The 10,276-nt window shown below is 39.6% G+C and overlaps 1 protein-coding gene across 3 annotated transcripts; it reads left to right on the top strand.

Annotated features, from left to right (window-relative positions):
* The first annotated feature begins 694 nt into the window (after positions 1-694).
* lhx6b (LIM homeobox 6b) lies at positions 695-9,555 on the top strand. 3 transcript variants are annotated; one of them, XM_030737863.1, is made up of 9 exons: positions 695-883; positions 1,524-1,654; positions 2,270-2,401; positions 2,727-2,848; positions 4,672-4,889; positions 5,885-5,985; positions 6,157-6,252; positions 6,942-7,113; positions 8,882-9,555. In XM_030737863.1, the coding sequence occupies exons 2-9, from the start codon at positions 1,652-1,654 to the stop codon at positions 8,962-8,964; spliced, it is 927 nt and encodes a 308-aa protein (XP_030593723.1). In that variant the 5' UTR covers positions 695-883; positions 1,524-1,651; the 3' UTR covers positions 8,965-9,555. The 3 variants fall into 3 exon arrangements, with proteins under 3 accessions (XP_030593723.1, XP_030593720.1, XP_030593722.1); XM_030737860.1 differs by having other exon boundaries at positions 4,669-4,889; XM_030737862.1 differs by lacking the exon at positions 695-883 and having other exon boundaries at positions 1,194-1,654; positions 4,669-4,889.
* The last annotated feature ends 721 nt before the right edge of the window (positions 9,556-10,276 follow it).

Raw genomic sequence — 10,276 nt, 5'->3', positions numbered from 1 at the left:
ATGTTTGTTAGAATATCCCAGAAGAGTTTGGTGTCGACTGATTCTGTCATTCAGGACGAAGAATTTGGGTGCATTTTACTAAAACTGTTTGATGCCCCCTGTTGTATATTTTTATAAAAAGCTTTTAACTTATTCACTTTAGCACTGAACACGCAGTCTCAAGTTTAGACATTTGAAAAGTATGAATAGAAATCTTCTAATTATATGTCTGTTTCCACTCTAAATAGACCTAAACTTTCTTACCTATAATGTGACATTTCCTACAGACTACAGGACCACAAAGAGAAAAAAAATCATACTGAAAAGGCTTGAAACTCATCAACAGTGCAGTGAATGCACTGTTAGTATAAAATTGAAAGTGTTTAAGAGGAGTAAAGAGAAGTTCTATATGCTTGATAATTATCGTTGAACTCTTCACTCTGCAATCAGCTCTGATAATCAGCTCTGATACATGGAAGTGGTCTTAATAAAGTGGCCTCAGATCTGCGACCTTCACAGCCAGATAAAGGAACTCAGTTAATTAGTGGGTGTTTACTTTTTTCATGAATTCGTTCTCTAAATGTGTATTTTCCTGTGAGAAAATAGGGTAAACCTGGGTCTGCTGGTCCAGCGCGCAGCATCACATCCTGTCTGACTGAACTGGGTGTAAACTCTGAGTCGAGGCGGGGAGGAAGAGCAGAACTGGGAGTCTGTTTGGGAGGGTCACTGATTTGTCCTGCAGAGTGAATGAAGTTGGATTATTTTTGCGTTGAAGGCAGAAAAACAGAAGGAAGCGTTGTGAAGAAAAACAATGCTGCACGGAATTATTCGGATAATTTTCCTGTGATGCTTTGGAGAAACTTTCATCGGACGATGTTTTCTCTGCTTTGGGGAGGTTTTCTATGTATGAAGTATATGTTTTTATATCCCCATAGGCCCTCTCGCCTCACTTTAGTGCCTCCAATATTTATACCGTAGCTGGTAATTAACATAATCTTGCATTCGTGTTAATTTCGAGGAATGAAGGACAACACGGAGTCCGGATTGCCACCCAAACGCAGATTTTTTGGCAGTTTATGAATGCAGCCGTAATCACGCAGGGGAGCCTCAAGTACTTAAATGGGTCCATCACGAGAAAGAGACAATCAAGCTCCTTTATGTCTCAAGATCAGCTGCAGTTTCTGCACATTGTCTGTTATGAATAGACCGATCTCAAATTGAGCCTCTTCACTTTGGAGATTTTTCGATTTTCGATTATACAGCTATTGAAATTAGGATGTGCCGCTTTTTTTTCTCTCTCTCTTAGCTTGGTGGCTTGGTTGCCTTTTTTTGATTGACAGATGAAATTGACACTCGGGTTGCCTCTTATCAAGCGAAGCATTTCAATCCAGCGCTAATTGCAGATATAGTGCCATCCTTTCTTTTCACTGCGTTTGATTGCATGGGAATACAGCCTCCTATCGCGCACAAGAGGAATGATCGATCATATATCGTTTTTTTTCTTCTTCTTCTTCTAATTGCATCAAAATTTCTTTTGTTGCCAGGGTTTAAATGCGGGAGAAACTGTAATTCCTTGTTTTGGACCGGATATAGTGTGGGTTGGGGCAGAGATGCGTAATGCGCAGAGCAAGCTCCATCGCTTATCCAAATAGGCAGCCTTCAAGATCCGAAAATGGTGAGTCACAAACATCTGGACGAGTTTGGTTTGCAACCTTTTCATTTCTTTGTCTTTCATTCTCTCTCCCTAAAGTTTTTTTTTTTTTTTTTTTTTTTTTTTTTTTTTGCATAGCGGGATAGTGTTAATTTGGCGGAAGCGCAGGTTTAATTGGAAGGAGACGGAGCTGAGATGGAGCGTAAAGACACCAAAACTCAGTTTAACCACTTTTCTGTGGCGGTTGGAGTTCGGTTATTGCAACAGTTCTGGGCTGAGATTAAAATCTGTGCAATTTTATGTAACTTACAATAGGAAAATACCACAGCGCATGCACAGGTAAATTAACAGTAAATACACAAAGAACTCGATAGCAGTCACTGGAAACCAAATCAGGTTGTTTTGTTTTTTGTTTTTTTTTCATATCGATGTTTTTTCCGGGACTGAATCTTCATGTTGGCACCACGTCTCTGGTTAGGAAATACATATTTTATTGACTTTTTATTCTCAGTAACTCTGCTCTTTAAAATCAGTTTTTAAAAAAAGTCTACAGTGGGTGATCAAACTGTTTTTGAGATAAAAGCGTTTTCTTTTCTTCTCTTTCGTTTCTTTTCGTTTTATTTTGTTTTCTATGCGCAGTCTAAATCGGAGGTGAAGAAGGAGTCCGGGGAGTCCAGCCCGTCGGAGGCCGCGTGTCTCTGCCCTCCTCCGGCGGCCAAGAACCAGTGCGCGAGCTGCGGCATGGAGATCCACGACCGCTACCTGCTGAAGGTGAGAAATAAACCCATAAAACCTACAATGAGACGGAACATCTGTCATCAAATTCCGCCTTAATTTTAATTAAGGCGGAATTTGTTTCTTTGCATCCTGATCCGAAGGAAATTACCGATACTTTAAAAAACAAAAAAGAAAGAATGAAATTCTAGACAAGCCAAAGTGATTTTTATTTTACTTGTTAGGTAGATTTAATTTCTTGTTGAATTTTCTAATTAATTTAGCTATCTGTGTGTGTGTGTGTGTGTGTGTGTGTGTGTGTGTGTGTGTGTGTGTGTGTGTGTGTGTGTGTGTGTGTGTGTGTGTGTGTGAATCTGCTCAGGTCAACAACCTGAACTGGCACCTGGGCTGTTTGGAGTGCTCGGTGTGCAGAGCGTCTCTGCGCCAGCACAGCAGCTGCTACGTTAAAAACAAAGAAATCTACTGTAAACTCGATTATTTCAGGTAAGACCTCTGATGTTCTACACCGACTGTAATTTTATTTTTACAAGCGTTTCTTCATACATATTTCTCAGTCGAACTGGTTGTGGTATATTATTATTATTACTATTATTATTATTATTTGACAGCTTGTTCGACGCTTAAAAATGCAAAATCCTGATATTTAATCGGACACGAACCACCGCGGAACTCAATGGAGTCACAGTACTAAAATATATTGAAGGCCTGAATGAATAATTATTAATTATTAGCTATCCTTTAAATGTGGTTTACCTTAAATCTGGTAATTACGGTAGAATAACGTAGTCATAATGTAAATTTACAAAAATGTAGGTCGCTTTTTTTCCAAATTGATTTAATTGATTCAGAAAAATAAAATGCGATGTTTCACATTTAACTAAGACTATCCTAAAATGCATTTGATTAAACAACACTGGGCAAAAATAAAATAAAATAAAATAATTTAATCTACCAAATTATGTTGATAACGATATTTTCTCTTGCATTTTTTGCAGCCCCCTCCTGTCTTTTTCATATTAATAGAAATCTACAGATTCAGACTCATTGTGCATCTACATATCATTAATAATTTTGGGGAAAAACACAGCAAAACAATGTTTTAAAAAGCTGAAGGGGTGAAGTGTTTTTTTTTTCCCCTAAATTTTTTTAATCTAATCTTTTATTTAACAGATTAGAAAAACATGCCATAAAATATTATTCCATCTATGTGATAAATTATTGCACCTAAATCGATTTATTCCTAGTTATTTTTACAGCTCATTGATCTTTGCTCTCCAAGCTGATCTTTGGCCTCAACACGATTTGGCTTCAGAGTCATAAATGAGAAAATAGAGAATGAATCACGAGTAAAAAAATGTTTTTGAAACGACTTCTCGGGCTGTGATTCTGTGTGCTCGCTCTCATCAAACCTAATCACCAAAAGCCTCCAGAGAAAACAGCTTGATTACCAGCCAGCTGCCCTAAATGTCCCTCTTCATTTCAGTTAGTTTTGGCTGTTTGATTAATTGCAAATTTGATAGAAAATTAGCAAAAACGTGCAATGTTAACAGCCTTATTAGCAAATTTTTTCTGATAGAGGGGACCGTTATTATTTTTGATTTAAACTTCTTTTTATTGTTTTTTTGTTAATAAAAAAAAAGTGTAATCCTCTTGAGATGTAGCAGTCTGTTTGCTGAAAGAGAAAGAGGACCCTCATTATCTCAGTTTATCTTACACTCACATATTCCTCAATCCAGTTACTACAAACTCAGTGAGTCACAGCCCGAGGAGGACGTTTAGTTTCCAGTGGTGGGAGGAATGTCTCCACCTCACTTTTCACTTTTCACGGTTCCAGTTTTCCAAAATCTCCCCGGCTTTTCTTTCTGCACCAGAAATGTTGATACACTCAGTGAGATCACACTGAATCATTGCTTTTGTCCGGGGTTTTACCTTCTCAAGGCTACATGCAGACTGTATGTGGTAGACAAACAATCTGCAGCGTGTGTGCAGTGTTTAATTACCCCACACAGAGATGCCAGATCACACTGAGATAAGTCAGGTTCAAAAACTAAAGCTTTACTGAGAGCAGATGATGCAAGACTGCATCAGTAACAAGACTCCTCTGCACATATGTTTCACAAAACAGTAAAACTAATTATTTCATGTTTTTCTCTTCTGTTCAGTCAACTATTTTATTTATTTATTTTAATGTGTGTAAATAAAATGAAGCAAATCTAGAATAGAATTTGGTTGGACATTAGAACATCCCTTCTTAAGCCCTGTAACTTGCAGCCTTCACCTGCTTGTGTCTCTTTTCTTCACAGTAGGTTCGGCACTAAGTGTGCCCAGTGTGGCCGACAGGTGTACGCCAGTGACTGGGTGCGGCGGGCTCGTGGCAGCGTGTACCACCTGGCCTGTTTTGCCTGTTTCTCCTGCAAGAGGCAGCTGTCGACCGGGGAGGAGTTCGGCCTGGTGGAGGGCCGGGTGCTCTGCCGCAGCCACTACGACATCATGCTGGACAACCTGCGCAGAGCTGCAGAGAACGGTAACCCAACCAGTGAAAGCTAATCTCACACATAGTGACGATGAATGTGTGATGAGGCTGGATCACCAGACAAAACCTGTGATGGAAAAACATGCCATTATGTCAGAAGTCCAAATTTATGATGACTGATTAATGACTTTTAGAGGGAAAATGCCAAAACTTCACTGATGCCCACGTCTCAATAGTAAAAATATGTTTTTTTTTTATGGCTTTTATTTATGTTAAACCTCATCATCATTGATCCCACTGTGGAACAAGACCACAAAGGTCTTCAGGGTGTTAATTCCTCATGGCAACATGGCAGACATTCTGCTTCAGCAGTGCACATTTCTAACATACATGTGATTAATCAAATAATGTGGAGCAAACTGAGGGGGCCTTTGAGGCCCCTGTGCTGTTAACACCTCGCTTGTTTTGTAGTCCAGCCTCAGCCTGAGCCCCAGTAACAGAAGGAACACAATATTTTGGCCACTCACGCTCTAAAGCGCTTTTTCTTAAGTTTCCCTCGAGCCACAGATCTGTTCTGTATTCAGCCATTTTTTTAAACAGTGATGTCATGCAAATAATCAGCTAGAAGGAACTTTTTGTCTTTTGTTTATTTGTGGATGCATCATATCTGGTATGAAATGGTTGAATTGCTTTTGCTTTACTTTGACCATCTAAATTTCCGTCCCTGATGTTTGTTAACTTGTTGGATTAAAATTAAGTTGCAAGGATCTGAAAAAAGAGAGAGTTCAGTGTTTAACGGAGCCCGGAAAGGAGGAGGTTTTTGGGGGAGACTTTCACCTTTTCATCCTTTACAACAACAACAACAGTTTTCCTGCATTTCAAACATATCCCATAATGCTGTAAATACTGCGGATAGTGCGGCTGCTGGCGAGAAAACATTTTAATTATGTTACTGAGTCAATCTTCCATTTTGTCACACAGATTTTTGTGTAACTTCACAGTCTGATGGCTGAATTTTAATTAGTGACTGTTGTGTCTGTCTTCAGGCACAGGACTGACTCTGGAAGGAGCGCTGCCTTCTGATCAGGACTGCCAACCAAAACCAGCCAAAAGGGCGCGGACATCCTTCACTGCTGAGCAGCTCCAGGTAGACTCCGTTCTGATGTGTGTGTGTGTGTGTGTGTGTGTGTGTGTGTGTGTGTGTGTGTGTGTGTGTGTGTGTGTGTGTGTGTGTGTGTGCGCACGCACAGCAAAATGTTACATGCTGTTTCATTCCGTGTGTGTGTGTGTGTGTTTGTGTGGTTTTGTGTCCTCACAGGTGATGCAGACTCAGTTTGCTCAGGACAACAACCCTGACGCTCAGACGCTGCAGAAACTGGCTGAAATGACAGGACTGAGCAGACGAGTCATACAGGTAGGTGATGATCAAGCATAGTGATGTGATACTATGTTACAAGTTCTACGCTATATGAAATCACACCCAAAAAAATTCCTTATGAAATATTAGCATGGTGGAAAAGAACAGAAATTCATGTCTTAGCTCCAGAAAGTTAGCTTAATCTGGACTCCTTTTGGGATCATAAAACTGCAGGATCACAGAAACAGTAGATTATTATGTTTATGTAGTATCTAAAGTTTCAGAAGGGTGAGCCCATTAAAACATCACACCAGGCTGGAATAATGTCTGAGAGGCTCCTATTCCACAACACTTTTTTTATTCCAGTTTGCTCAGATGATGCTTTGCCTTCCCATGATGTCATTTCCTTCTGAATTTGAAATATTTTAAGGATTTTTAGATAGATTTGGAGAACTTTTTTTCTTTTCTGGTCATCGTTACCCTGTAAAAACGCAACCCCTCAAGGAATCCCTCCATTTAAACTCACTGACCACACACACAATTAGCATTGTTGCATTTCACAATGAGGTGAGTTTCAACACTAACACCATTGAGCTGCTGGCTAAAACCCTTTCACATCAAACTGGAGTTATCTCCCTTTTTGGTGAGGAGAGTCTGAACCCAGATCTTGCTCTGTGTTGTTGTAGAGTTTGAATGTAGCTGCCCTACTTTCTGCGTGATCACATCGTCAATAATATTTTTCATAGGTTTGGTTTCAGAACTGCCGGGCGCGACACAAAAAGCAGCCGCCTCAGAGCAGCTTCTCTCAGAGCGCTCCGCTGTCCAGGATGCCCCCGTCGCTGCCGGAAGATATCCACTATTCATCGTTTAGCAGCCCAGACCGGCCACACCTGCTGGCCCTGCACGGATACCTAGACAGTAAGTGTCAAGTCTTTGCTGCCTGGTATTTGACATTTTTTTATCATCTCGCTCTTTTACATCATAAACTATGCGGTGATGGAAGTGAATTTACTCAAGTGCAGCAAGTACGAGTAAAGAGACGACTTCACTTCACAAAGTTTTCACTTTTAGTTTGTTTTTTCTTACTTCCTGTATCACCAACAATAGTGCAGGAATAGTAGGTGATAATAATTACAGGACAGAAAATGTTTGTGGCTCCATATTATAGTGATTTACACATTCGCCTAATGCACAAAAGACACTTGGTTTGAGACCTGGAGAAGACACAAAGCCCTTTGGGGTTGTGCCAAGCAGGGCAAAAATAAATAAATAAAAACTGACGTGCCAGTGTGGTTGTGTGGTGGTTAACAATGTTGCCTCGCAGCGAGAAGGTCTAGGTTCAGATCCACCTTGGCCCGGGCTTTTCTGTGTGGAGTTTGCATGTTCTCCCCGTGTCTGCATCGGTTCTCTCCGGGTCTTCCAGTTTTCTCCCACAATCCAAAGACATGCAGTTTCTGGGGTTCAGTTAACTGGTGCCCATAGGTGTGAATGGTTCGCCCTGTGACACAGTGTACGAACATGGAAATGTGAAGGAGGGATTCCTCCTCCGGCGTTTTTTTTTTTTCCTCGTCAGAGTTTTTGTCTTCATTTGTGGCAACAAAACACAAAAAGCATTTTTCAGTCTTTGAGTCACTGGTGGTAAATGCTTGTTGCGCTCACTCTACTTAAACATTTACTGGAAACACAAAATTTAAAGTTGCTATAAAAATTTTGAGTAGAGCAAATTTTCTGTTCAAGCAGGAAAAAAACAGTGGAATAATATGTGGCTTACACTAATGTTTATAACATTTTGTACTAGAAAATAAGTTAAGACAGAAAATTGTGGTGGCTTTTAATAGTGCAATACTGCAAATCTTTGTGATGACAAAGTAATAAAACACTGAGTACTCCATAAAAAACAAGGAACCAAATTCTGGGGGCTTCAAATGACTGAATATGTAATTTGTTATTATTAAATTATGTGTAGAACTTAAACTGAACATAAAAAATGGTTATAAAACTTTACAAACTGCTCCCAAAATGACTTAACATTAAAAAAACAAAAAAGACACTCACATGACATGTTTGTTTCAAGTAAAAGAAGTTTCTACGCGATTTTGAAATTTCTATATATTTGTGTATGTACAGCGAAGGAAACATACAGCCATAATGAGAAAAAAATGTTTCGAAATCATAATCAATATGAGTGTAAAAAATAAATGCCAAAACTAGCTTTTGAAGAAAATGTAAAATATTTGTTCATGAAGCAGCATCGTGGTCTCAGCCTGCTGGGAGGAGAACCGGCCCAGGCTCTTCAGACTGACCACATCACAAATTTACAGGTGGAGTTTGTTTGTTTGTAGGTTGTGCTGAATATTGGTGTTGAAAGCATCCACTTTACGCTGTGTAGGTATCAGTGAGTATTTTACTGGTGCCAAGTTCATACAGCGAAGTTCCACTTTTATAAAGCCGCTGTGATAAAATGTTACCAAATGGTTTAAGTACGTGGTGTGTTTTGTGGATTTGAAGACCCTTTAAGTCAATATTTTGTGATCTCAATAAAGATTACCTGTCTTGAGTTTGAAACATGCACTTGTGGCTTTAGTAATACACACTCTGAGCCTCCTTATTTTTATGTTTTATGTGTTTGTGTCACTCACACTGCTTCACAAACTCATGTTGTTTCTCTGTTTCTTTCTTTGTGCAGCTCATCCCTTCTCTGTCCTCGCTGCCCCGGGCCACCTGACCCACCCGTCCATCTCTTTACCGCAGCTTCCCATCAGCCGCTGACCTCCTGCATCTACTTTTCTATCGTCACCACTCTGATAATGTTTTTGGAGGGAGAAAAAAAAAATCCTTTGGGACGCCCTGTCAACAATCTGCTCCATTTGGAAGTTAAGTCCTCCGGTGGACCTCGTTTTCTAATCAGTCGGGTTCTTCGTTGTGAGACTGCTGAGCTAAACTGTGGTGGTGCCTCTAGGCTAACACGGGAGTTACTTTTTAATTTTGCCTTTATATTTTTTATAAAGCTGAAGACCACTTTTATTTTATTTTCCTTCTTTTTTTTTTCATGGGACACAAAACATTACATCAGGTCGAGATCGGTTTTCGCTTTCATACAAAGCATTTTCATTTGTCCAGGGTGAGCTTACAGAAAAGAAGAAAAGAGGAGTTGTAGCAGTATTACAGTAAAACCTCAGCTTTTTTTTTTACATTTTGTACTGGTGATGAGCACATTTGCAGCATTACTGTTGTTTGTTGTCGTATTGTTGTCAAAAAATGGAAACTCTTATTTATTCAGAGCAAAACTTCACTTTTAAAAATGCACTTTTGAATGTGTCTTGAAATGGAAAAAATTCAGTGACTGTACATTGTAAATACGGCCATGGTTTAATAAAATGTATCAGATGTACCCTTATGAAGGTTTTAGTGTCTGAATCATAGACGATCAGGCTGACTTAAAGAGCAAGGAGCCGGGTTTATGTGTGTGAGTGTGTGTGTGGTTCAAACTGTAACGTTTTCTCAAAGATGGAGTAGAAAAACGTGACGCTGTACGAGGACGCTATTTTTACACTCAAAACCACTAAATCAGAGGCTAAGTACCTGAAGTAACCTGTTATTGAGAGCAATATCCCGCGACAAACCTGCACATCAGCTTCAATTCACTTGCTGTATTTTACAGGAAATGTGATCAATCGTACTGAGAAAACAATTACAGGCATTTTCACTCAAAGCGTGGCCATCGACCAGGCAGTTTGTTGGCTTTTATGAGTTCTTTTAGCACAGATTATCTACAGCTGTTACACTGATTGACAGCACTTAAGGTGCTGTGATGGCAAAGACTGAATGGGATACCTTGAGTTAAAGGATATTGTTATGTGCGTATTTTCCAAACCAGATCAATGTGGGGCCTTTTTAACACTAAGTCTTCTGAGAGTGCAGCACCTGTGCAATTTCCCATTCCTCTTCAAGAAGATAATGTCTCCTTGAACAAACCAACTAAGAGATCCTGTTTGTGACCAAGTGACCAGCATGTGGTTAAACAAGTGGGTGCTTGTAGGTTTGCTTGAGATTTTTCATCATATTAAGCCCAATTTTTGAT

This window comes from Archocentrus centrarchus, chromosome 9 (assembly GCF_007364275.1).
Source record: "Archocentrus centrarchus isolate MPI-CPG fArcCen1 chromosome 9, fArcCen1, whole genome shotgun sequence".
NCBI lineage: Eukaryota > Metazoa > Chordata > Actinopteri > Cichliformes > Cichlidae > Archocentrus > Archocentrus centrarchus.
Note: the sequence above shows the minus strand (reverse complement) of the source record. Positions and strands in the feature narration are given on the sequence as shown.